Source organism: Amblyomma maculatum, chromosome 11 (genome assembly GCF_055883805.1).
Source record: "Amblyomma maculatum isolate TAMU_Amacu chromosome 11, ASM5588380v1, whole genome shotgun sequence".
NCBI classification, from domain to species: Eukaryota; Metazoa; Arthropoda; class Arachnida; order Ixodida; family Ixodidae; genus Amblyomma; species Amblyomma maculatum.
This window is the reverse complement of record NC_139354.1, coordinates 12708247-12735091: the sequence shown is the minus strand read 5'-3', so window position 1 is coordinate 12735091 and position 26845 is coordinate 12708247. Positions and strand designations below refer to the sequence as shown.

The window sequence follows — 26845 nt, the reverse complement described above, 5'->3', positions numbered from 1 at the left end:
CAGTGACCCCTCCTGCCGTAGGTAGTTCCCGAAAACCACAAGTTCAGCCGACCAGTTCTATAGTTTCTCAATTAGTCCCGACTGCTTAAAGAGCTGGGAAACTGGAAGCCAGACAAATTGCGAAGTGATTTCCAGGGGCGATTCATTCCCACTGTCAATTTTTGGCTGGGGACGTTTTTTCCGGAGACGTTTTATCTGGGGCCAATTCTTCCGGGGACATTTTTTTCCAGGGACGTTTTTACTTCAAAAGTAAGGTTGGGCCGGGTGGTAGGCCACGAGACTGTTTTTCGGGAACTCGGATGTGCAAGGACGGGCGAATTTCTTTTTGTAGATGCTCGAAAATCGAAAAAAAAAATGCGTAGTGCGCATAGCAGACATACATACAACATACAACAAGGCATACAACAAGGCATAGCCATGGGCCGCGAGCGACGTCCGCCGTACGGATGATAGGCTGGCTGCGCGGTCGTATCTTTGGGCACTTCGTTGATTTCCCGCGCATCTGACGCATTAGCGAAGCTTTTTCTAAATATTTTCAGTGGCCTGCTGGCTGATTCAGACCTTTCGGCTTCTGGCGTGAAAAGTTCGAAAGCAAACAGGAACGCCAACTTTGGCCTGGCGTCGCGCCTAAATCGCCGTGCGACTTTGTTCACTATTCATTGACGGCTAAATTATTTCAGGCTCATGTAAGAAAAACGTATCAACGCGTACTATATACCGGTTTATGCATCGAGGCCGCTGCTAGCCTACACTCTCAATCATTAAAAGTCGGCTGTGGGCGGATCGCATCAGCTCCCTACCCTCAAGGCCATATCGACGACGTTCATTCACCGGCCAGCGTAGATGTTACCGCGCCAATTATAAATACCGCTTTTTTGGCGCAAAAAGTTGGCGCTTGCGCTGCTGAACACTGTAAAGCAAGTCGGGGGGCACTTCGTAGGCCTCATTGTAGTCGAATTTTGAACAGAAATCGAAAGGCCTTCAAATGTTGGCGCCGTTTGTATTATCATTTGGAAGTAGCAGAGCCGGTTCTCTGGCGCCCACGATGGTAGCGCCATCAGGCAGCAAACGTGTGCTTCAGCGCGCGCGAAGCGCGCGCAAGAAAAAAAGTTCTCCTGCACGAATGGAGGTCGTAAGTTTGAAAAAGTTTGGTTTCGTTCGTAGACCCTCGGTTCAGCAGCTAGGCGATCTCAAGTGAGCGGACAGATGTGCAGTTTTTGAGAGTTCGTGAGCTTCGATGCAACGGTGACCTACATTTGAGTGATTACATCCAGGTTGCGGCGGCTTTTTTGTGAATGAAGGGGCTTGGCGGAAAGCCGCCCGCCTCGCACGCTTGCCATGTGGGTGTCCGCGGATTCGTGGTCGTATTTGGCCCGAAAGTCTGCGTTGGCAGAATTCCTCGCGTTTACGCACCGGTGCTAAGCTTTCTGAGTTCTCGGAGCGTCGATCTGCAGCCCTGTAAACGCCGAAGCAAGAGCTGTCACGATGTTAGCGGTCAGTACTCGTCTTAATGAAATGCGTCCGCACTGTTGTTTTCTAGGTGTGTAGCCGGTAACCTTATTTATTTCGTCGCAGATGTGTGTTTGACTGCGCGAAACACGTGTTCCTTTTCGACGCAGGATCGTGCTGTTTCGATGTCAGCTAGCGCAGAATGACTACAGCGCAAGGACGAGGAAGGAAGAAAGAGGTCTGCTTTTCAACAACTCAGGTATAACGTGAATTGTTTTGCACAGTGCCCTCAATTGTTAAAGTTTGTCTTTTTATTGTGGCTGCATTTAGTGCTGTTCACATTGTGTGTGAGTGCCTGCGCGTCACTTTGTTTTATTTTTTGAACTGCATATGTTCATATAGTGCTGTCGACAACACTATTGCTTTTCATAACTGTGCAAGCTTTGACTTCTTTCACATATGCCACAGTATCCTCAGGCAGAAAGCAATAACAAAAATACTGGTAGTCTCTTTTTGAATATGAAAATTGTCATTGCGTGTAAATAAATATATATGCAGCGAGTGACATTTTGTTTGGCCAGGACTTTGGAGGTTCTCTGTTTCGCTGAGCTAGGTGTCTGCGAACATTCTTAACAAAAATAATAAAAAAATAATTTAGAGACAAACATGAGGCAAAAACTTACTATATGATAATATGTGTGTGTGGTTTGCGTCTATTCTCTTATGATAGGTGCAAATACGTTTTGGCAGAACTGCAGCTGCACGCGCGTGGAGAGGCACCTTGGTATGGTTGCCGATTTTAAGCATTACACAACGACCTCCTGGAATGTAAAAAAGGACCTTACTTTCAACACATTACACACCATGCCTAGCCTGGATCCATATTCCCAGTTTGTGTCGTTATCTCCCCGACATCCAGTCATCTGTTTGGTGGAAACTACCACTTCTGGTTCTAGTGTCTCCACCAAACAGATGACTCGAGGTCAGGGAGATAGGGACACTTTGGATAACGACACAAACTCAGAATATGCATCCTACTTTCTGCTATATCTTTGTGACTGCTCACATGCATACAGCATACATTCAGAATATTCAGATGGCTTTTACTGGCATAGCATGCTTATAAATGTGATACTGTTTCTATAATGTAAAATGCTTAATAATGTTGCCATGTTTTGTGCAAGCATAACCTTTGTGGAACCATAAAATTGCTTATGCAAGTGATATCATGAAGCTGGGCAGGTGAAACATACCTAAGCAATTGGACTTTTTAGTATGTGTTGAACATATGCTTAAAGGTACAGCCCCGCTGCGGTGGTGAAGTGGTTAGGGTGTTCAACTTCTGGGCTCAGGACTGCGGGATCGAATCCCTGCCACCGCAGCCGCTTTTTGATGGAGGCAAAAAGCAAGGCGCCCGTGTGCTACGCTATGTCGGTGCACATTAAACAATCCCAAGTGGTTGAAATTTCTTGAGCCCTCCACTGCGGCTTCTCTCATAGCTTGAGTCGCTTTAGAACCTAGACTCCACAAACCAAACCACACCAAAGCTTTAAAGCACAGATGAAACCAATGCAACTAAATGAGAGCATCAAAGGCACTCTCAAAACAGGACTATGTTTTTCCTTTCTTGTGTATCCTATGTCCTCATTTAGTTGCGCTGCTTCCATTTGTACTTTGCAATGAACCAAGAGCCCAAACCAAAATTTTTATATGCTTGGAATTATTGAACTCTTAATACTAGCATACCATATGCATCTATTTATATGATATACAAACCAAACCAAATTTATTTGTGATTTTTTACGTGACAGACTTGGAGGTCGAAATAAATTTGAGTGGATAATTGCTTGAGCTGTGCTTTTCACATATGTAACTGCTTTAGAACTGTTGAACTGTTTCTCTGTGCATGAACTGTTAGGAATTTACTTGTTGATTTAGCTAGCCACAAAGCACAACGAGGAAGAAACGGTCATATTCCTTTGTGCAGGTGTAACATGTTCAGGAGTGTCAGCATGAATCTGGGAGCAGCTGTGCTGCCAGGATGCCAGTCCATTCTGTGCTTCATCAACATTGTCCTGCAGCTGGTCTCCCTGCCCCCTTCCTACTGGGGCACCTTCACAGCAAAAACCAATCAAGGCGAGCATTTTTTTATACTGCACCTCAAGAGATCAACTGTGAGTCAGTGTTTTAAAAGGGTGTACCTTTTTATCAATTAGAAAAATGACAAATTAAAGCCATTTCATAGCCCACAGCAAGCTTTGTCTGAAAGAGGATTGGAGAAATAAAGCTAGTCCTGAGGCTGTGTGTTGCTTATCTTGAATTAGAATAACTGTTTGGTTGACGTTTTCTGCACAAAACAAATGTAACATGCCAGTATAAAGATGTATCGAAAGAGATCTTGCACTTCTTGCTCATGCATGGTGTAATGGCATTGAGGATTGATCAGTAAGCAGTGCGAGTTTTTGTATTCATCTCTGGCATCACCAAATTTTTTGATGAGGCAAAATGTCAGCTTTGTGGTTGTTCAGACAGATTTGTGTTGAGTGTTAGACATCAAAGCTGCAAAGTTTGTTTGCTTCTATGGCATCAGTTCCTTCTGCATTTTTTTTTTCTTCCAGAGTTCAGCACTAATCCTCAGGCCAGGCTTGAAACAAATTAGGCATTTTTTCGAACAAGGAAAGAGGTGGGGAGCAAATGGGGCCTAGTTTGCACATCTGAAGTTTGTTTTTTGATAGATTGGGGGATGCGAATTTAGGGGGTGTAGTGTCACTTATTGCCTTATCATATTTTTTTTATCATTTTCTATGTTGAGTAGCAAAGGGCAGTCATCATAACATGCCTTTCTGGTTCAATTATTACCTCCCTGCTTCCCTCATGACTTCCTTCACTTTCTCAGAGGGAAGTTTCGATTCTAGAACCGCATTGAAAATAAATTCAGACAAGCAAGGTGTGCTCTGAAGAGAATGCAGGCAAGCCTAGAAGACAAAAAGAACATTGTGAATTGAGTGGCTATCAAGCTGATGTTATTGGTGTTATCTTACCGTACTGTACTCGTAATGTTGCAAGGGAGAAAACTCAGAGTCTGTTGGTGTAACAGAGTGTATTCTTGGAGACACACACAAAAAAAGCCATGACCCAGTGAAAGTCAGGTTGGGAAACGGGATTAACAAGTTTTTGAGATATAGTGGCTACATTTGGAGGAGAACAAGGGTACAACCTTGGTCAAAAGTCCTGAAGTCAAAGGATTTTCGTCTCAGCCGCAAAATGGAGCCGTCACATCATCATTAAAGGCCAAATGATATTTAAAATGTTAGGAAAGGATTTCTTGTCACGGAGAGGAACTATCTCATAGCATTTCATGGCCCTTTATGCATTAATGGTGCTGTGACAGCTTCATTTTGTGATTGAGTCGAAAATCATTTGGCTTCCGGACTTTTGACCAAGGCTGTACATTGGGATCACTATAACACCTTTGCTTTCATATGGATGTAGTTCGTGTGCTGCTGCTGGTGAAGCTGGTTCTATCCTTTCCAACTTTCAAATTGGCAGGAGCAGTCCTCGAGCGTGGCCATTTTGGACTGTGGTATGTCTGCAGCGAGCGCGTGCCATTCTTCTTCGAGGACTGTGAGTCTCCGATCACCTACCTGAGGCTGACGGGATTGAGCACGGCCGCCGGTGCTCTGGCCATCATCCATCTCCTGTGCCTGCTGGGTGCATTCCCACTCATCCTAGTGCGAGTGGTCCAGTCGATTCGGAACATTGAGGACGGCTGTCTCGATGTCCGTTTCCTCTGCCTGGCCAAGACAACTGTCACGGTCATTGCACGTAAGTGTGCTTGATTGTGCACTGGGCATTACTCACAATGTAGTCTGTAGCCACTCTGCTAAAAGTTCAGGACAGTAGACAGACAGCAGTGGGGTTTTAATTAGTGTGCAATAAAAACAGAGAGGAAAAAAATATTAGAGGACTGCGCTTAACTCTGCTTAGGAGCGGAAATAACGAAAGCCACTTTGCAGGGCTGTTTTCGCTAACTGCATTGTCATTGTCATCCCTGCCATCATCATCACCATCATTGCTGCTGTCATCATTATCATTGTCATTGCTACTATTATTCTTACGCTAGACAAGGAGAATTGCGATCAGTTTCTTATGAGCCTGGGGTGGCTGCGTTGAGATCAAGTGTCTGCCTTGAGATCACCTCAATTGGGGATGTCAATCTCGGTGCTGTCATCTTCATTCTTCACGGCATCGCCAGGCTCACAAAAACCACACTTCTTGAAGTAGTTGGCAATTGTTTCCAGTTTGACACGATCTCATGACATGACAAAACGGATGGCACCAAGAAGGTCCACCTACAAGCTTGCGTCCTTACGGTCGATTTTTGCCAAGAAACTTGACATTTTTTTTTATGCCTGCATCAAGAGGTTGCAAGTGACTGGTGCGGTTTGGCGGCAAGAAGATAATTCTCAAGTTCTGCAGCCGTGAAGTATCAACAGAGTGCGCGGCAGAATTGTCAAGGAAGAGAAGAATTTTACGGTTTCTGGCACGCATCCGGGCACCCAGAAGGGTGAGGAACTCTGTGGAAAAGACTCCAGTCATCCATGCCTTCCTAGTCATCCTTGTAAATGAGGAAGGTGCTGGTTACGGGAGAAGCAGCGCAGCTTCCAAATCTTTCCATTGACTGTAGACTTAAGCTCTTTAGTCCCGTCTGCATTGCAGCGCAACAACACAGTCACTCTTTTCTTTTTTTGCGTCCTTGACATGTCTCATCTTTCATGTTGAGACTTTTCTCAGGCTGATGGTTGATGAGCAATCCAGCTTTATCTGCACTGAAGACGTTCTTTGGTTGGTACTGCGAAATTACCACCGGCAAACTGTCTTGTACGACGGACCATGCCACATTTTGAAAAGGTGGAGCCACCCGGCTGATGCCTTGAAATCTTCCATGTCCAAAGAGCACAATCATCTCATCCACTTTCTTGCAAAGAACATGCTGTCAGCGTTCATGCCCCCGCCCTTGCTTCCTTGAACCATGCCAGGACAATCTCTTCCATTTTACCATGCTGTGAGCCCCTTGTTTGTTTCACACCGGCGCCGAAGACTTGGATGTTCTTCGGAATTTCCTCTCGTTTACCGACGATTGTGTTCAGCATGGAGACGGGCAAAGTTCGTGTGCCAGGTCCACACGTTTCTTCCGCAGATTTTCATCAACTTTTACTGAAAGGATATCGAGTTTTCCTTTTAGCGACGTTTTCCACTTCCTAGACGTGACGAAACACACAGGTGAAACGCGTCACCAAAGCAGAACCACTAGTATGAACAAATGTAAGCTGAACACAAGAAAGAACCAACACAAATGGCACCGACGACATCCTCCCTACACCACATACCTTGTCATCGATGCAGCTGCAGCTACTATTGATTCCCGCTATAAATCTCGCTGCCTCTTGGCGCAAAAATAAAAATCACGAGAGATTTTTTTAATATTTTCCTGATCGTATTATCCAAACCCCCAGGAAATACAATCGTATTAGACGTACAAAAATGCCATACCTGTGTAAGGTGTCAGGCGGGAAAGAAGAAACCAAAAATATTATGCTGAAAAACGTATTAAGCAGGATCGTATCAATGAGATTTCATTGTACCAAATGCGATCTTTCTCTTGTGTGGTCATATGCTTGCCTGGACATGCAATGCCTATTTTGAAGATATATACCAATCGATTGCCTGTCCTTTTCACTTCGTTGCATCCTATCTAAAACGATCAATGCAGTTAGTTCTTCCTTCAGATTAGCATTTTTCCCAAAATAGTATTTTTCTCTCCTTTCCTTAGTGTCACTTACTCATGCCCCTTTTTTTGCTTCAATACATATCGCAATGAGCTGTTCTTATTCGCTAGGAGCTTTAAAGCTGCAGTCAGACAGCTTTAAAGCCTGCTCTGAAGTGCACTTTGACTCTCTTCATACTGTTAAACCTCCTTAATTTTAGACTTAAAGGGAGTGGAAAACAATCAGGCTTACCCGAATGTTAATTTACTGAATGGCTCTTTCCAGCACTGGTGTAAACTGCTCTAGTGCAAGCAAGATTTAGTTGATGAAAATCTGGGCAGCGTTTATCAGTACTTTTAAATGAAAACTCTGTAACAGTGTCAAGCTTCTGTAGGTTTTCAAAATGCTTTGCACGCTGTTGGGAACGCAGAAAATAAGTGCTTGGTGATGGCAGAGGTCTTCGTGACTTCCTTCAGTGTGCAGAGTGCGGTAGACCGACAACTTTTTCACACGTGGCATAGGCTTCATCGTAAAGAGGTTGAACATCATGACGAGCATGGCATTTTGGCATAGTAGTAGAAGAACAGGAAATTGGCGCCGCTGAGGCATGACGCCAACAAAAATTAAAAAAAGAATCAATGACAAGGCAGCTATTATGTTAACCAACACGCAGTTACGAGCTCGGTTGGCAGGCTGATCTGCACGGTCGATAGCTTCCATCGCCATCGTCTGGTGGAAAAGCACTGTAAACACAACTCTGTTCTAGAAACCCTGCATTCCATTGGCCTGGCAATCTTCAACACATGTCAGACGGGTGCGGGAAAGTATGTAATATACAATTCAGTTCTGAGAACAGATATTTGGACGATCTTTCATTGAGCAGGCCATATACCTCGCGCTACTTTGGGAGCCAGCTGCCGGGTTTCCGAATAATGAGCTTCCAATGCCGTTTACTTATGTGGGCATTTAACAGGAGTGTCGCGGCAGTTCGAGATATCCTTATTTCTGAATTAATGGGGTCAAAATGATGAGTTTTCACTTTATCAGAGTATTGCGCTTAGAGCGCACACTAAATGATATTCATCCTAAACCGTTCTAAACCTGATATTCATCTAAACCGTTCCTTTCATAGAGTTGTGGCCTCCTGTGTTATGAGGTGTCATAAATGTCTTTATAGCCAGTACTCTGCATGAATAATTGATAAATTCAGCATGCAAGCCATTTTTCTTCTTACACAAAAAAATATCATCCGCTAGTTTCGTTAGCCTATATTTTCAATTTCCTTGAATACAAAATTGCGTGGAGAATTGGAAATGTGCATGTCGGCAGGTAATTGTTGACCAGAAATAGCTTTGTAAGTAAAATGGTTGAATGAATAAGAGATGTACTTAATTTGTCACCCCGGAGCTGGGAAAATAACTTTGGCACACAATTTATTTGGTGGTTATATACTTGAAGTTATGGACTCTTGAAAGTCCACGTGTTGGCAAAAAGAAAAAATTGCTGAGGAGGGCTTTGCAGTCTGCATTATGTGCAGAAGATGACTTAGAATTGAGGGTAACAAGCCTAAATCAAATTCTGGTACTGACTTATGTTTTGACATCTTTCATCAAAGCATATATGGTTGAGTGAAAGCCAGTGTGAGAAAATGAACTACACGAGGATTTGATTAACCAATAAAGACCGGTCGTGCTGTTATGTGCTGGGCAATATTTTGTGGTGTTTGTGGTAGTTCCGTGCATTTCACTGGAGTCCGAATGAATATTTTGTACTGTAAGCATTGGCACTCATTGACGTGCCCTTCTTGCTGAAGGCGTATGCACTGAAAATTCATGTGATTAACTTGTATGCTGCACTTCGTTTAAGAGGTAATGCTCAAACTGTGGACCATAGGAGAATGTTCAGGCATAGTTAATTGCGTTCTCATCTCCTTACGTTCGCCATACTTAGACTTCTACCACAGCATTGTTCTATGTCCCATCTTTTATGCTACATTCAAGACGTGCTTTTGTTATTGTGATGTAACGTCAAGCTGCAAGTTGGAATTTCGCAAAAATATTATGTAATCTTTCCGGTAATTTTGCACTGTTGCGTAACCAGCGGTTGTTCAGGAAAAAAAAAAAAAGAAACGTTGCACGTACGTCGCACTGGTGTAAATGATGCAACTGTTCTTTTGGTAAGTGCTATAATGATGGATGTGCCAAAGATACTTCCTCATGGTGGAAAGAAAATATTCACTTGTCACTATCATTTTTAGTTTTGTTGCCTCAAGAATACGTAAATCTGCTCGTTAGCATGTAAAGCCCAGTTAGAGGGCAATAGTGAATGTCGGCTTTCAGCACATGGATAGTTACACTCGATGCTCTGACATACGCGTTTTTTGTTTTTTTCAGTGGTTCTTGCAGTGATTGTGGTAATCCTTGGAAGCATGGGAACGGACCATCCAAACAACTACGAAGTACTACAAGGATGGGCTTTCTGGATCCAGGTAAAACTGACCACACACTCTCTTAGCCACGGTAGTATACTTTCTTTCCGGCATTATGTAAATCCAGAGGTGTGACATCCCCTAATGCAGAACATGGACTGAAATAAGATCAACTGCTTGGCTATTGCCAGTGGGGGAAGCCAACGGCTCGAGCCAGCTTGAGACAAAGTGGCAGTTTTTCTCTACTTTTAACATTCTTCCGCTTTTGCTTATGTTAATAATTTATTGACATCATTTTCATTCATGCTCGCCCTGTCTCGTCTTCTCCTTCAAATGGAGCTCAGTACTATGCACAGTGTACTGTAAACATCAACTGATGCATTCCTAGCTTTGTTCATTGCCATCAATTAGCTTTGACCTACGCAAAGCGTTGAAGACAACTGAAAACACTTTCATTTTGCTACTTTTTAACTTTCAGACAAGCATCGACAGTATGATGTCACAGAGATGCGGTGGCATTGACATCGTCAGTGATTTTAATTATGCAGGTAAAAGGTAGGACATTTCTGTGTAGTGCTGTGCTGGTGTATTTTAAGATGCAGTTCATGGTATGTGAGAAAATTGTGCTGTGATTGTTTGTGCACTGCAACCTGAGAAAACTGCCTAAGTTTTTTCAGGTTTTTTGGTGACCGACATGATTGAAAGATATGTGCAGTGGCATTGGCATGAAAAATGGTCGCCTTTAAGTGATGCCATTGTGTGTAACCATGTGCATGTGGTTATATGACACGCTCTGTAAAACATAGGTAATACATACCACATAAGAATCAACACATTGGGGTAACTGATGCAAGCAAGGGGACAGCTATGAATTGTGCATTTGCCTCCAGCTAATAAGAACTTTTCAAGTTGATGAACCTCGACCAGATGAATATAGAATTATTTGGTTCTACTACAGCTAGCCCTTAATTTTGGGGAAACTGACTGGTTTGTTCACAGTTATTAAAGATTTGTTGAAACATTACTTTCGGTAATACTATTCCAATGCAAGAAATCCACAAAGGTGGTCTTCGTGAGTGTTTGAGTGAAATTTGAAAGCTTTGTGCGGAGTCTACAATATACAGAAGAATTTTAAAAAACTGTTCCTGACACCCACATGCAGCCGATAAGGCAGCACCTTCCCGTGCACTTCCTTTCTGATGATGTCATCGGAACTTGCTGGGAGCGTCCACTCATGTGACACTCCCAAGTGACGCGGACGAGACGGGGCATGGGGAGGGGATGTCACAACTTGATTTCTTCATTTTTTTCTTGTGCTCTGGTGTGCACTGAGTTGAGGAGGGAGTGGAGGAGCATCATTTTCAATCACCAATATGTTCAGTGCTAAGGAAGATGGCGTCAGGTTTTTAATTCCGTGAGTGAAACCGTAACTGCAGCTCACTAACTCGATCATCGATGAGGCATACATTCATCTGCCGCAACAGCTTTGAGTTTGGAGACTGTAATGGACACTACTCTGCACTGATAATCTCTAATGATGTGGGGAAGTGGCGACTCGTCGCTTGAGTATGCATGCTGCTATAAAAGAAATTCGACTGCCTCAACACTGTGCTATCCACTCGCTGAAACGCTTTGCATTGCAGCTCCATCCAGCCCTGCAGCCAGAACTCGAGTTTCACCGATGCCGGCGTCAATCGAACACCATAGTCTGCTTTTCTCTTCCTCTCTCTCTCGTGCAAACTCTCCGTTTGCAAACTCCTCTCGCGTTTCTTTAGCTTTAATAAACTAAAGTCTGGTCTGAACCTCTGTGCTTTTAACCCTGCAAAACTTTATCTAGCCAAGGCAGAACTATCGCGCGACCTTTTTTTTTTTTTTTTTTTTCTTTTGAGTGTGTGGATGTGGAGTTCGTGGACCCCTATTTGAGAAACACTGACCTAGCGCTTGGTCTCTTTAAGCAACTGAATCATCTTTGCTCAAAGATGTTTCAGAGCAAAGCTGATGGCCACATGTATTTTGAAACCTTCTCATGTGTAAGTCGGTTTTGAGTGCAACATCCCATGATGCAGAATAAGCAGCCTAATTTGCCGCCCCTGCACCGCTACCGACCATAGCCCATTTCTGATGTTTGCCCATAGTACTCAGCGCTACTGAGGGTCAACTTTAACTCTTTCGGGACCGCGCCATAGGCCATCGTGTAAAAATGCACGATCAAATCGCGCGCGCTCTCAAGCTCAAATATCCGCTCATTGGAACACATGTCGCCATCTAGTGAGTAGTCTAGTATCTAAACTTTCGGTTTTGGTGTAGTTTGTCTTTTTCACGGCAGGCGGCGACGCGGGAGAGATTTTAATCTTTGGCGCGGCGGCGGCGCAGATTGAGAACCATGGCGTCAACCTCGCGTCAGGCCGCGCAAAGAAAAAAGCGTCAGTCGCGCGATTCAGCCGCTTCTACTGCTTTTTTTTGTCTTGAAGTTAGAAAAGAGGCATTGTATCACATTTTGTATATTCTGAAATATTTTTATTACTCTTTTTTATTTCCGTATTCAAGAATTTCCTTCTTTTTTATGTTTTTTTAAGAAGAAAAGTTATATTTTGAGATTTTTTTGTGATATCATGTATATTTTTAAGGCATCTCAATTTTTTTCTCGTGAAAGTGCGTTCATTTAGCTGCATAACAATATATGTTACAACAAGCTAGCAGAAAATGTCATTGAATAAAAAATATTTTCCAAGTTGTATCACAATTGCCTTCTTTTCGGGCGGTCCCGAAAGAGTTAAAGGGGCAGTGCCGGATACCGTTCACGAGGAAAATATACAACAGTTGCATCTTACCTGTACTCACCTATGGGGCTGAAACGTGGAGGCTAACCAAGAGAGTTCCACTTAAGTTGAGGACAACGCAGAGGGCTATGGAACGAAAAATTGTAGGGGTAACGTTAAGAGATAGGAATCGTGCAGAGTGGGTCAGAGAAATAACTCAAGTCAATGACATTCTAGTGGAAATCGAGAAGAAGAAATGGACGTGGGCAGGACATGTACCGCGAAGAGAGGATAACTGATGGTTGCTAAGGGTAACAAATTAAATACCAAGGGGAGCAAGAAAGTTAGGTGGCCAAATGAGGTTAAGAAGTTTGCAAGGGTCAAGCAGATGCGGCTAGAACACGATCAGGTTAATTGGAGGGATATGGGAGGGGCTTTTGCCCTTGGTGTAGTCCGGCTGGACGGATAATGACCAGCTTTTGATGAGAAAATTTATTTTCCACCTTTCAAAAGCTTTCTCATGGCAGATGGTGCTTACAAGTCTGGAGACTAAGGACACAATATGTAATCAGTACAGTGACACTGCGGAACTATGTGGACACGATGACTGCGGCTGTGCCTGGGGTAACTGCAGGGGCAGTATGAGCTTGACTTAACCAAGATAAAATTGCAGTCTGTAAACAATACACTGAAGTCTTGCTGCTTAGTTCCATGCGGAATACTCTAAAAAATTCTTTCAGAGAATGCTTCAACTATTATTGTTTTTCTCTGTTTCCGTTTTCTCACCAGATATATACCCACCTGGCAGAGTATACTTGTTAAGAACTCATTTATCTGTTTGGATTAATTTGTATTGTTTCACATTTAGGACTATACTGCGGGTCAAGGCAATCATTCCTTTTGAAATATGCTAATTTTAGATTTCTCCTGTAAAGTTATTCCCTCTATATAGATATCTCAGTGACACTGCATTGAAAATTTTCATAGCTGAAAATTTCATTTTGTGAAAAGGAAGTTCTAAGCATGTAGCCTATAATATGCCTGTACGAACGCAATGAATGTTTAGCCAGCCTTCGGCAAAATTCTGTAACTTTAGTAGTCACGGGTTCGATGAAAGTTCGTCTGGTCAGGAGGTGGTAGGGTAAAAAGAATTACTGTTACTGACCAAGTCAACATGAAAAGACGTTTTGGAACCCATACGGGTTCCTTGACTACTTGTACTGCAAGAGTAATTACGGATAAGGCGCAGTCACTAAAATACTCTGCTTCCTAAAACGCAAACTTAATCGCGCCCCCTCTAATATCAAACTTTTGGCATACAACACATTCATCCGAACTAAGCTCGAGTACGCCTCTATCATTTGGGACCCTCACACAAAAAAGAACATAACTGCTCTTGAAATGATACAAAGGAAAGCAGTCAGGTTTATTTTCCACAAGTACAGCAGATCTGATTCTCCCACACAGATGATGGTAGAAAATGACATCCCGCTCCTTTCAGTCCGCCGCAAAATGAACAGAATTTTGTTTCTTCGTAAGATTCTGTCACAGGAAGTTAATATTCCATTACTTAACTTTGTCCAACCTTCTACTGCCAGACGAACACGACACACTAGGGAACATATGCTGCAACCTGTCTTTGCCCGAACAAATTCATTTAAGTACAGTTTTTTCCCACGGACCATCTCTGATTGGAATTTGCTTCCAGAATTTCTTTTCCAAAGCAGTAATTTTAACAAGGCACTGGAAGGTCATTTGTTTGGTTAGGCTGCTCAACTGTTCGGTACTTTATATCTGTTTCCTTTGTTCATGCCGAATTGTGCTGTGTGTTATTGCCTATTTTTATTTGTTAGACTGTCAAATTGTTTAAAAATTACTATTACTATTATGATTCCTTTTTTCTCGCCGAATTGTAGTGTGTATTGTATTTTTTGTTTTTTCTGTGTGTGATTGTTACCTGGTATGCCCCTCCTGCTTGGGCCATAAGGCCTGCAGTATTATGAAATAAATAAATAAATAAATAAATAATACGGCAGTATGCTTCGTTCATCTTAAGAGTTTTCGCTTTCAAGACCCACCTGGCTTTCAACCAGACGTGCGAAGAGGAAAATTCGGTGCCTCAGTCGCTTCACCTGAAGACGCCTGTACGGACTCCTGGGGATACCAGATCATGCGGCAAGCAGAAAAAAAGTTGGTACAAGCTTATGTGCAGGAATGCTGCCAGAAGATCAAGAACTTAGAGACAGACACATTTTTTGCTCGTCGACAACTAGAGTACATTGTTGAAGGGTCGCCTTCCAGATGTACAGCTACATGGCGACTTTACCACCAGTGGAAGAGAGGGTCAATGCAGATTGTCTCAAGAAAAGAAACGGCAGGCTCTGCGACCGCAACTATCATCAGATGGCAAGCTTGACTTGGTGAACTTGTCCTACTAGCCCACAACAAGTGAGGTCAGCGTTCTTTCTCAGGGTCTGAATTTCACCGTTCATCGAGCACCTGACAAGCAGAAGGTGATCTGTTCTGTGGAACTGGCCGTAAATCAACTTTCCCCAAGCGTACGAAAGGAAGCATGTACCCGTGCCATTGGGGTGCTCTCGAAATGGCTGAAAGAAGCCAGGCTATTGGCAGCTGAAAGACTGCGCAAAAATGGACACAATGTGGTCCTGCAAGACACCTCTCAATTTTTGCGAGTTCTAAATTTAGTAGAACTGAACCTGCAGTTCTGTCGAATTCGAAAAGGAAAACTGCCTGCCATTTCTCGATCTGCTTGTGAAACGAAAGAACTACGACCTTTCGTTCACCGCGTGCCACAAGCCTACACACACAGGACGATATCTAGACTTTAACTCGAATCATCCAATGGCTCACAAGAAGTCGGTTGTTTCCTCACTCATGACTCGTGCTAAAATGCTATGCAATGGCCAAAACAGGGAGTCCAAGCTTAAGAAGATACGGCACGAGGTTTACAAGAATTAATATTCCACCCATTTTATTTCGCATATTGAGAAGAAAGTTTCGCAACCTAGGATAGCCACTCCAAGACCTCTTCGGCTACTGCAGGGATCCCTTATATACGTGGTGTTAGTGAAGCTCTGTTCCGTGCATTTTAAAAATATGACTTGCGCATTGGACACGTGCCGACCTGCAAGCTTCGCAATATGCTTGTTGATGTTGAAGACCCCCTGCCTTCTGTTCAATTCCCTCGTGTGGTCTATAAGATAACTTGTGGCGGTTGTAATGAAGTTTATATCTGCGAAACTGGGAAGTTCACACAAAGATTGAAGGAACGCCAGTGTGATGTCCGAAACAAGAAGATTGCTTCAAGTGCCCTGACAGAGCACGCGCACAAAGTGAGGCACCAGATTGCCTGGGACGATGCTACAGACTTAGTCAAAGACAAATATCTGACAATGCAGCTGCTGCTTGAGTCATCATTCATTCAAACGACAACCAGAGTCATGAATCGCACTACAGGAAACATGCCATTAATTTATGTACAATCATTATGTCACCAACTTCGCCTTTAAATTTACATTCCCTCTCCTTGTCCGCCTCATTGTAATCAAGGAACTCATACGGGTTCCGAAACGTCTTTTTTTCATGTTCACTTGGTCAGTGACTGTAATTCTTTTTACCCCATTCTGTAACTTTGCAGGCTTTTCACAGGATTCCAAGACCTCTTCGGCTACTGCAGGGATTCCTTATATACATGGTGTTAGTGAAGCTCTGTTCCGTGCATTTTAAAAATATGACTTGCGCATTGGACACGTGCCGACCTGCAAGCTTCGCAATATGCTTGTTGATGTTGAAGGCCCCCTGCCTTCTGTTCAATTCCCTCGTGTGGTCTATAAGATAGCTTGTGGCGGTTGTAATGAAGTTTATATCTGCGAAACTGGGAAGTTCACACAAAGATTGAAGGAACGCCAGTGTGATGTCCGAAACAAGAAGATTGCTTCAAGTGCCCTGACACAGCACGCGCACAAAGTGAGGCACCAGATTGCCTGGGACGATGCTACAGACTTAGTCAAAGACAAATATCTGACAATGCAGCTGCTGCTTGAGTCATCATTCATTCAAACGACAACCAGAGTCATGAATCGCACTACAGGAAACATGCCATTAATTTATGTACAATCATTATGTCACCAACTTCGCCTTTAAATTTACATTCCCTCTCCTTGTCCGCCTCATTGTAATCAAGGAACTCATACGGGTTCCGAAACGTCTTTTTTTCATGTTCACTTGGTCAGTGACTGTAATTCTTTTTACCCCATTCTGTAACTTTGCAGGCTTTTCACAGGATTCCAAGACCTCTCGGCTACTGCAGGGATTCCTTATATACATGGTGTTAGTGAAGCTCTGTTCCGTGCATTTTAAAAATATGACTTGCGCATTGGACACGTGCCGACCTGCAAGCTTCGCAATATGCTTGTTGATGTTGAAGGCCCCCTGCCTTCTGTTCAATTCCCTCGTGTGGTCTATAAGATAGCTTGTGGCGGTTGTAATGAAGTTTATATCTGCGAAACTAGGAAGTTCACACAAAGATTGAAGGAACGCCAGTGTGATGTTCGAAACAAGAAGATTGCTTCAAGTGCCCTGACACAGCACGCGCACAAAGTGAGGCACCAGATTGCCTGGGACGATGCTACAGACTTAGTCAAAGACAAATATCTGACAATGCAGCTGCTGCTTGAGTCATCATTCATTCAAACGACAACCAGAGTCATGAATCGCACTACAGGAAACATGCCATTAATTTATGTACAATCATTATGTCACCAACTTCGCCTTTAAATTTACATTCCCTCTCCTTGTCCGCCTCATTGTAATCAAGGAACTCATACGGGTTCCGAAACGTCTTTTTTTCATGTTCACTTGGTCAGTGACTGTAATTCTTTTTACCCCATTCTGTAACTTTGCAGGCTTTTCACAGGATTCTTGGTATGCCTTTTTGAGAAAAAAAAAGTATGACTGGCGGTTTCTGGGCCGATCCAACAAAAATTCCATCCCAGTTTTCATACACGATGCATTTTGCACACATTTTTCCGCATCCACATTCATTGCACATTTAGTCTTTGTTAGTTCTTAACAACTGTATTACAGGCTACTAGGAAACTGTCATTAAGCGAAAGAAACAAACAAAGGGGAAAATTTGTGGGTACCTTTTGTAGAGAGTGGTATGGAGGGATTTCCTATCTGTGTAATGCATTTCTTGGTCTTGCTTCATTGAAAAATATTTTAATGATTTCTTTCCTCATGAAACTTCTCTTAGAGCTGATGAGGCCACTCCCCCTATACTTAGATCTACCGCTGAACACAAATAATAAGTGGACGTCAGTGAACAAAAGTGTACTGACTTCCTTCAAAAAATGCAATTTATATCTTCAGTTTGTGTCATTAGTAATGAAAGTGCCCTGTCTGTAATCTAAATCATAGGGTAAACAGCACAGATTGAAGAGGACAGAAATTGTGCTGACTTCTTTGTTCATAGTTATCTGCATGCTGTTCTCGTCATGTAGAGCATGAACCAACCAGCCCTTATCACAGCTTTCCTTCATTTTATAGGTTGTCTTATAGTTCTAAGTTTGCTGATGGGGGGTTCTGCTATCTCTCTTTCGTTGAACGGCATAAGTCACATATTCTTGGGTCCTACCCTTTTCTCGTTACCACACAGGTTGTGATTCTCATCATCGACATCTTCCTTGTGCTCGTTGGCGCCCTGGAGAACATCCAGCTGTGGAAACTGCAGAACTTGCAGGAGGCGGCAAATGCAAGCGGCAGCAGCTACCAGGACGACTTCTCCGAGACCTACAGCAATCCAGGTTTTGGCCGCCAGCCTGTGTACGATGTCCAACAACGTGCCTATGACAATGAACTTCCCGTGCCTCCTCCGCCTGCCGCGCTGTCGGAAGGTTCGGACTTCAACGGATCAACAGCCGGGCTGCCTCCTCCACCTCCTCTGCCGCCCCCTGGTGATGATGATGACAACGGATACCCCGAACCCCTGCCTAGTAACGGTGCTGACTTGACGTACCAAAATCCCACATTTGAAGATGCCTCACCCAGTGCCCAGAGGAGGACTGTGAATAATGAACCACGTTATGGCAATATCTGAAAATTTCGATGCTGCAGAACCAGGTGTGGCTGACGTGGTTTAAACATCACTATTTTTGACGTACATTTCACTTTGACGAAATATGCATGCTTCCAATTGAAGCCTTGCAAAAGGGGCAGCTCCCTGAATGTGGTGTCGCTTAAGTTTGCGGTGTCATCGCAGGCTTTGGACTTTAGCAGCTGGATTGCCTTTGCTGCCCAATGGCAGTGAAAATGGTGTCATCCAGAAGCCGCCATACATGTGTGAATGATGCATGCTTTGAACTTGGTGCTGCTGCATACCGACTGGTGATACAGTGGGTGCAAGTTATCCCCTGGCCTGGTCATTGCCTCATCTGAAGTGAGATGGTTCAGATAAACGCCTTTGACTTCACCTTGAGTGTACAAAAACACCTTGCACCATGGCACTGATTGGATGGTGCCCTGGCACCATGAATAATGATCATCATTATGAATAGGCGTTCCCCTATGTGACAAGGTGGTCAGTAAGCAGTACTAATGCAGCATCTTGGCTGTCTTAAACAGCAGAGCGCAGCTTTGTAGAAGATATGGCATCAGGAAAATCACTTGAAATTTTTGCACACTGTTTGTGATCCAGGAAAATTTCATCTCTGCAAACACCGTCACCACTATTATCTACATCAGTAGTACATCATAACTGAGAACTGGCGGTGTCACTTTCACGCCAATCAGAATGTGGTCCAAGCGAGTTTGAGCCACGTTCACATTCTTGCGCACCCTGCAGTGGATTCTGTGTGGCTGGATGGAGGTAGAGACGTCAACATGACTGTCTAGAGTGCTCAAAAGACATGCTTCAAAGTGTGTGGGCTACTCGCCGCAGTGGTTAAAACGCTCGGCTACTGAACCAGGATTACCCAAGTCTGACAGCTTCGGGGAGAGGAATGTCATCACTTGGGTCAATTTTCTCAAACAGGGACAACACCGCGCAAGATGTGCAGAGATTTAGGTTGCTTCACGTTACCTGATAATAAAACGTAAGATAAAAAAATTTAAGATGCTAATGGGTAAAGCTTGTAGTTGTCGAACAAAAAGCTTTTCTTGGTGATAATTGCTAATCACGGCCAAAATTGTATGATGTGCGAGGTTATGAAGAATAATGATAATATGCTGGCACATTCGGGAAGAAAACTGCTTCATCTTAATGTTCCCTTACGCCAAAACTTTGCTGTACCGCGTTTTGAGGCATATTATCTCTGTTTTGGTTTGATAGCCTGCAGTGCCTTCACCAGTGATCGTTGATGATCGCAGTTCTAGATTGGCATGCTGATAAAGGTGAAGGCAGTGCCCTCACATGCAGGCTATCTCAAACCAGGTGGCATTATCAATAGGCATCGCCCTTGCAATTCAAAGCACAAATTTAGAGTGCTCTATATACAGCTATGCTGAGAAGCGTACCACAGCGGAGGGTGAAGTTGAAACTCATTCAGACTAGCTTACATTGGACAGCCAGTCAGTTTGAACTACTATCAGTTTGGCCTATTTAACATTGGGGGAACCAAAAAAGGCTCTGTGAATTCAAACTCCACGTGATTCATGCAAGTTTTTGCCCCGTAGAGTTTCAATTATTGAGAGTAAACTTTACCACTTCTTTGCTCCTGAATAGGAGGGCCCAAGCCTCAGATTTTTTTCTTTTTAGCATGCATAGATTGTTTTTATGTTGTTAAAATATGCACATGAAAATTGTGTATGTTATGGACGAGCCTTTTATTGTGAATATTTATTGTATAGTGCAAGCTTGTCACTGCATTTTTGTTGTAAAAAATGTAAGCAGCTTTTACAAGAGCATATTCAAACCCTTTGAAAAGAGCCTGTGTTATTTTTATTCTTGTATGGTTTTTGCTGAATGTTGGCAAGCTTGTTGAAAGTAGATGCAAGCTAATGCAGATATGAATACGGCATTTGTTTTGTTTCTTCAATATGAGATTGCAGATCCTTAGAGCTGCTTTTCTATAGTAGGCACACTTGAGGTCACATAGGTGGGTGAAATGGATTTTGTGTTCTGTTTAGCTGTAAAGCACTCTGTAAACAAGAGAGAAAGTAAACATAAAACAGTGACGAAGGGAAGCAACGCTTGATGAGTTGTGCCTGATGACATATCACTCCAATGCTGTGCAGCTTTAGTTAGTAATTTTTATTAGAGGAGTGTTGCATTGTTGTTGAATTGTCATCGCACATTTAACGCAAGAAGGGGAAGGCTGCAAAGGCAAATGATTCTTCAGAGAATTTGGGTTCTTTTGTTTAGTCGTTTTCCCTTCAACAAGCAGTGCGATGGCAGTGTTTCTGGCTAAGTTGGCTTGGCTTGTTAAATTTTGGAACGTTTCCTTCCTTTTTAGTTTTTATAGCTTGTGTGGAGTCTTTGGCATAGCAGTGTATTTTGAGGGACCAGGATTTTATTGTGAGAGCCTATTTTGATGTAGTAACGCATCCTTTGACAAGATGATGAGGTTCAATTCTTAGTTAAGTAACATGTGGCACTTCGATAGTTATGAGCTTGCTGGCTTCTATGTTAACGCTTTCAGTTTATTTCAAGAGCTCTTGAAGCACCTCCATGACACCGAAGCATAGTGTAGTGTCATGAGATTAGACGGGATAGAATTTTGTGTTACAGTGGACAGAATACTGTTGTGTGTATTTCTAGAATGGCCTTAGAATTCACGTCCCTTGCATGACAGTTTCTAGTTTTCTGCAAAACAAGCTGGTCACTAACACACAATAAGCACTGCTTCATCGTACCAGTATCTTATTCTTTGACAATGGTGACCTTATTCCCGATGCAAGTTTGTAATTTTTGTCCTGCCCGGTGACATGTGATAAAAAGTGTGAATGTGCTATCTTGCTAACAAGCACTTTTTTACCTTAACAGTTTTCTTTGGTGGTTTCTACCTTTTGACAGCTGTTCTTGGGATGGCTGTAAAATTATTATACATGCAGGCCAGAAGCCATTCTGTCTAGTCTCCGTGTTTTTTTTTTTTTTCGTTTGTTTTGTGTAGAATGTTTGGCATTTCTACTTTAATTGCCTGAATTGCAGTGTCTTCTATTTATGTTCTTGTACGATTCTTTTTTGTTTTGTTCCGTAATTGTGATTATTAATATAAACAGCGCGAACACGAAGACAAGGGACAAGAAACAAGAAAGCCACAGTACATGCGCTGACTCACAACTAAGCCTAAGCCGTTTACTCCAAGGCCCAGAAAAACAAACGGAGTAAACGGCTTAGGCTTAGTTGTGAGTCAGCGCATGTACTGTGGCTTTCTTGTTTCTTGTCCCTTGTCTTCGTGTTCACGCTGTTTATATTAATAATGAATAAGTACCAACTCCTAGCCTTCAGAACAGACATTTCACAGCTAGGGTTTTCGATGTCCGATTGGACTTGTTGAGGAAAGCAGACACACTTTCAAGAGTTCTGATCTGTTTCTTTTATAATTAATTGTTTGACAGAGCTTAGACTAGCAGCTTGTGTTACTTTTTCTCTCACTGTTGTTTTTTGTAAGATGTGTTGCGTCTGATGTTAATATTTGTGTTTGTGCACATTCCAGTTTGCATCGCTGTATTTCCTTATTTGCAGACAAGACATGCAAAAGTGCTATGTGCCTTCAGAATCTTCACATGAACGGCCTTTCTTTAGCTGTGTACAATTTGCTTAAGTCTTTCATGTTTTGTATGATTGGGCTTAGAAATACTTGCAAGCGAACCCCTTGATAGAAAATGTTAAGCCACTATAGTGTTACTATTATGTCATTAGGTAGCATCTACTTCATACTTTGTTTAAAAATCTTGAATACCATACCATTTTTTTTCTGATTCAGTGTTTAACTATAATAACTGCACATTAAATTTGTTATTATGAAAGTGACATATTTAAATACAAATATATGGCAGCGACATATTGCATATAAAGTTGCAAATTATTTATTCCTGCTAGTGGCAGGCAGGTAGTGCTATTTTTGTCAGAAGTTTAGAGCTCAGAGTGTTTGCTTCCGGGCCACATCATATAACTCACAATGCATTCAAATATTCTAAATTTCCTGAAGGTAAAAAGACCTTTGGCCCTACCCTCTCCAATATGTAGGATTTTCACAGGACTTGGAAGCACACCCCCTGAGCTCAGAAGGTCTGGGTAAAGCTGTACTTGTAATCAATCAAGCCATTGCGAACACATTATGAAGGCCTAGCGTTTCAATGTACTACTGTGTATACATGTTTTTACCGTATTATGCGTAGGTGTTTTGCCTATTTATTGTGCTATACTGTGCCACATTTCCTCCCTTTACGCACTCGCTGTTCACTCTTGTTTCATGAACATTCATTTTTCACAAGTGTATTGATCTGTGTCTGTGTACTTTTATTCAAACGATTTACCATGACAGCTTTGTCGGCTTCAGGATATTGTTTCTATTTTGTTTTCCATTGTTATTGCTGTTGCCAGTAATAAATTAATTTTGCATCTCTTTTGCATGATAGTGTCACATGGTGACAATGCCGTTGGCAACAAATGAAGAGACGATCTTCGCAGCAATCAACTCTTTGATGGGATGACTTACGCCCCAAAAGAACTATAACCAATCGGCGGCGACAGCAACAATCGTGCTCAGCAGTCGTTGGTCTACGAATGTCCGTTTCGCTCATCAGCAATGAATTTAAAAGCGGCGTAGAAACATCTAGATAAAACTGCAGACAGGGAACGTTGTAGAAATACAAGCGCGTGGCTGGAATCCTTTGAGATACATCTCGAATCATCTGCCGCAGCAAAGAATTGATAAAGCCGCGTCTCGCAACAGCGAGCATGAACAAACAAAGAATACAGAAATGATTCGCGCGCTAGATTCACAATGATAAGACCGCACGCCTGCGGCTGTCGAAAAGAACATATAAACACTTGAATGGTTTGCGACATTAGTGTGCTGGGACCAAGATACGAATAGCATAGCCTGCTGGAACTATTTTGTTGTACATTTTAGATTTGACAAATACCTTGTTCTGTGGTATCATGGTGGAATCAGAAATGAACAAAAAGTAGTGGTTTAGTTTATGAGTGAACGGTTATGAGTGGGATGTAAAGGGACAAGTGCAGAGAGAGGAAGCAACAGGAGTAGACAAACAATAGCAACAGCTGTATGCTTATACATGTGTTGTCAGCATCTTGTGTTAGAAGGTTCGATGCAAACATATCTACACAAGCGCAGTCCTTGAGCAAATTAATGTCCTGTCGCTTTCCAAGTACAGTGGCTCACTATCTCACTGTTGAAGAGAAGCTGGGATGGGATGGTTGTCTACACTGATCTTGTTTGTGTCTTCTGGACAGCATTAAATTTGTTTCTGGAACTGATCCTTTTAACCCCTTCACCGTTTTGTTATATCAACGAATTTTTTAACAAAACTGCTTATTTTTTTTTATTCCTGATTTCGGTTTTATTGCAATAAAAAGCATGCATTCGATCTTTAAAAAATTTTTCAAGCAAACACGAAGTGAAATTAGCATATTGAACTTTATTATTTCTCACAATACGGAAGAAATGCTCAGCACAAAGTCATCACTGTCGTCTTCGCTCCCTGAAACAATGTACACTTCAGTGTCTGAATCACCATCGTTCGAAGAAGATGACGACGAAGAAAAGCGTTGTTTCCGAGAAGACGGGCCAGCAATGCACGCGTCGCCTCCGCCGGATGCCATTTTTAAAACCCATGTTGCCATACGAAAAAGACGTTTATGTGGTAGAAAAAAACCAAATTATCAGGTCAGTGCTGCCATCTGTCGAGCAAAATGCCATCTAAGCCACAAATGAGCGCTGCTCGTCCGAAACGCTGAAGGGAAGAACCTATTCAGCGAGGACGAGCTATAGTCATCCAAAACGGTTTGGGGACGGCTTGGCAAGGCAAGCGCAGCTCGTCCGAAACGGTTAAGGGGTTAATGTCAAATTACAAATGAACTCTGGGCTTTCAATCGTATATTGATTATCTAAGACAGCAAGTAGATCATCCACGCAGTAAATATATAAAAATTTAGCCAGAGTTTAACTCTCCTTAAACTGATATAGTCATGTGAAAGCACTGTTTTTATAGTTTTGTTTGTCAGTTTAGCATTGAGAGATTGGCACAGAGTGCAAATGTTAGACGTTGTAATTGCATGGCATGCAATTGGAGGCCATATGTCACCAGTTTGAATATCACTACAAACTAAACTCCAACTTAACGAGCAGATGGATGCTGTGAAATGAAATAGTATGACACTATATTGAATGTTGTGTTGAGAATGGTTGTGTCTCAATTTTGATACGAAAAAGGAGAAATTTGACGCCAAATGGAGGTCTGTACGTTGTAATAGAGCAAATGGTGTGCCAGATGCATTAAGGGAGAGGGGCCTTGCCACAGGCGCATTTACTGTGCATGCTCTCGCCGCTTCAGTTAAAACGGCTGGCATCATAGCAAGACTTTTGCATGGTTGTGATGATTGTATGTGTGGTTTAGCACAAATAGGGTGAAATTTACATAATCATAGTTGTAATGGCTCACGACACTCAGAATTTACCAGTCATTTCCAAGTTAAAGATGGTAGGGATGGCAAGTGGTAGATATAGTGCTCTTGAATGCTGTGTGCGTATATCATTACTCTTTTAAATGCTGTTCTGTTAATATGTGGCGAATATCAAATGTCGCATGCTGAATGTAATTTCTGCAGTTTCAATACTTCACCTAACTATGCTGGAATTCCACTCATGCTTATCTATAAGCACAGGACGTGATGCACCATCTCGTCAAATTTTATAATCCCTGGCAAAAGCAGGTATCAAAGTTGTTCTTAGACTTGATATCACTAAAGCTTTTGATTGCATTTTTCATGGAGCCGTTTTGACTAACCTACAGACCATCAACCTAGGACTGTGGACTTACAATTACATCCGCAGTTTTCTGACAGACCGCACTGGAACTCTGCTATAGTTTTATGGACTCTGTCAAGTGTCCTCTAGGTTCTTGCGGAAATCTGCAGGGATCGCTCGTATCTCCTTTTCTTTGTAAACTTTCATTGCGAGTTGTGGTGGCTCAGGGGTTAGGGCACTCGACTTAACCCAAGGACATGGGATGGAATGCCGGCTGGGGCAGCCGCTTTTTCGTGGATGCGGAGAAAAGCAAGGTGCATTTTATGAGTGCGCATTAAAGAACCCCGGGTGATCGAAATTTCCGGAGCCCTTCACTAAGGTGTCCCTCATGCCTGAATCGCTTTGGAACGTTAAACCCCATCAAACCTTTCATTATTAGGGCTTCCCTCACAATTAGCCTCTATTCATAACCTGCATCACACATTATATGCCGGCAACATCACCCTGTGAGTAACATTAGGGAGAGGTGCCAACATAGAAAAAGCATTGCAGCACTACCTAGTAGACTGTTCAAAACTTTGGGGCTGGAGCAGGGCTTTCCTGATCACTGCAGTAGCCGGAATTGCGCTCCTTATCAGAGGCAGATCAGGCTTTGATGGACATCCACCTATAAAGGTTTATGCCAGTGGTCAGTTAGCCCATTCCTGAGGTCTCTAGTATTCGGTTGATGGGCTTCCTTATTCACGTAGGCCAGTGGCCGGAACACGGAGACTTTGAAATCACTGCACACCACCATATATTGCAAACTGTGCACCTTACTAAACGAGTAACCAACACTTTACGCATGGTTCAGGCGTTTAATTGTGACCAGCCGATTAACTTGTACGGTCCCCTACCTAAATCTCAGTTTGTAGGAAACGCAACAGATTGAGAGAGCCTCATTGTAGGCAAGGCATATAAATCAGCCCTAGGTTTACCATGCAACACAACAGAAAGACTTCTTGCATTTGGAATTAATAACACTCCCACTGAAATTGTAGAAGCCCATCGGGCATCTTGGATAATAGGCTGTCCCTCACACATACCTGGAGGCATTCTATAGCTGAAAATTGGCGTTAAATCAGTCTTGGTTAGTCTCGCTACCAAGGTTAGTTTTTAGGTTAGTTTTACCCTACTGATGACTGGTCGTTGCGATAGTAATTCTGCTCAGTACGAGAGGAACCGCAGATTCGGACACTTTTTGGTTCACGTGCTTGGTCGAGAGACCAGTGGTGCGAAGCTACCATCCGTGGGATTACGACTGAACGCCTCTAAGTCAGAATCCCATCTAAGCATTGCAACGATATCGTGTGCGCTAGCGGCGAAAGCGGGTGAGATTAGCGCCGGGTCGAGCTCGACGGGCCGTCGCGCTTCCCGGCTCGATGAAGCCAAACGTACCCAGAGAGCGTTACACCGGAGGCCGAGTTTTGGGAATGCCACTGGTCGCTC

General features: G+C 42.9%; 1 protein-coding gene across 5 annotated transcripts; it reads left to right on the top strand.

The window, feature by feature from the left end:
* The first annotated feature begins 1051 nt into the window (after window positions 1-1051).
* LOC146172884 (uncharacterized) lies at window positions 1052-21619 on the top strand. 5 transcript variants are annotated; one of them, XM_084584822.1, is made up of 7 exons: window positions 1064-1494; window positions 1620-1708; window positions 3437-3585; window positions 4999-5274; window positions 9611-9705; window positions 10124-10193; window positions 18082-18417. In XM_084584822.1, the coding sequence occupies exons 3-7, from the start codon at window positions 3444-3446 to the stop codon at window positions 18273-18275; spliced, it is 777 nt and encodes a 258-aa protein (XP_084440948.1). In that variant the 5' UTR covers window positions 1064-1494; window positions 1620-1708; window positions 3437-3443; the 3' UTR covers window positions 18276-18417. The 5 variants fall into 5 exon arrangements, with proteins under 5 accessions (XP_084440946.1, XP_084440948.1, XP_084440944.1 ...); XM_084584820.1 differs by lacking the exon at window positions 10124-10193 and having other exon boundaries at window positions 1052-1132; window positions 18082-21619; XM_084584818.1 differs by lacking the exon at window positions 10124-10193 and having other exon boundaries at window positions 1069-1494; window positions 18082-21619.
* The last annotated feature ends 5226 nt before the right edge of the window (window positions 21620-26845 follow it).

What these genes read in the sequence shown, in the direction of transcription:
- LOC146172884 (XM_084584820.1), top strand. Translation starts at nt 3,444, where the DNA reads ATGTTCAGGAGTGTCAGCATGAATCTGGGAGCAGCTGTGCTGCCAGGA. An exon ending in CACAGCAAAAACCAATCAAG is followed by an intron (nt 3,586 to 4,998) that starts GCGAGCATTTTT and finishes TCAAATTGGCAG; the next exon opens with GAGCAGTCCTCGAGCGTGGC. An exon ending in GATGGGCTTTCTGGATCCAG is followed by an intron (nt 9,706 to 18,081) that starts GTAAAACTGACC and finishes GTTACCACACAG; the next exon opens with GTTGTGATTCTCATCATCGA.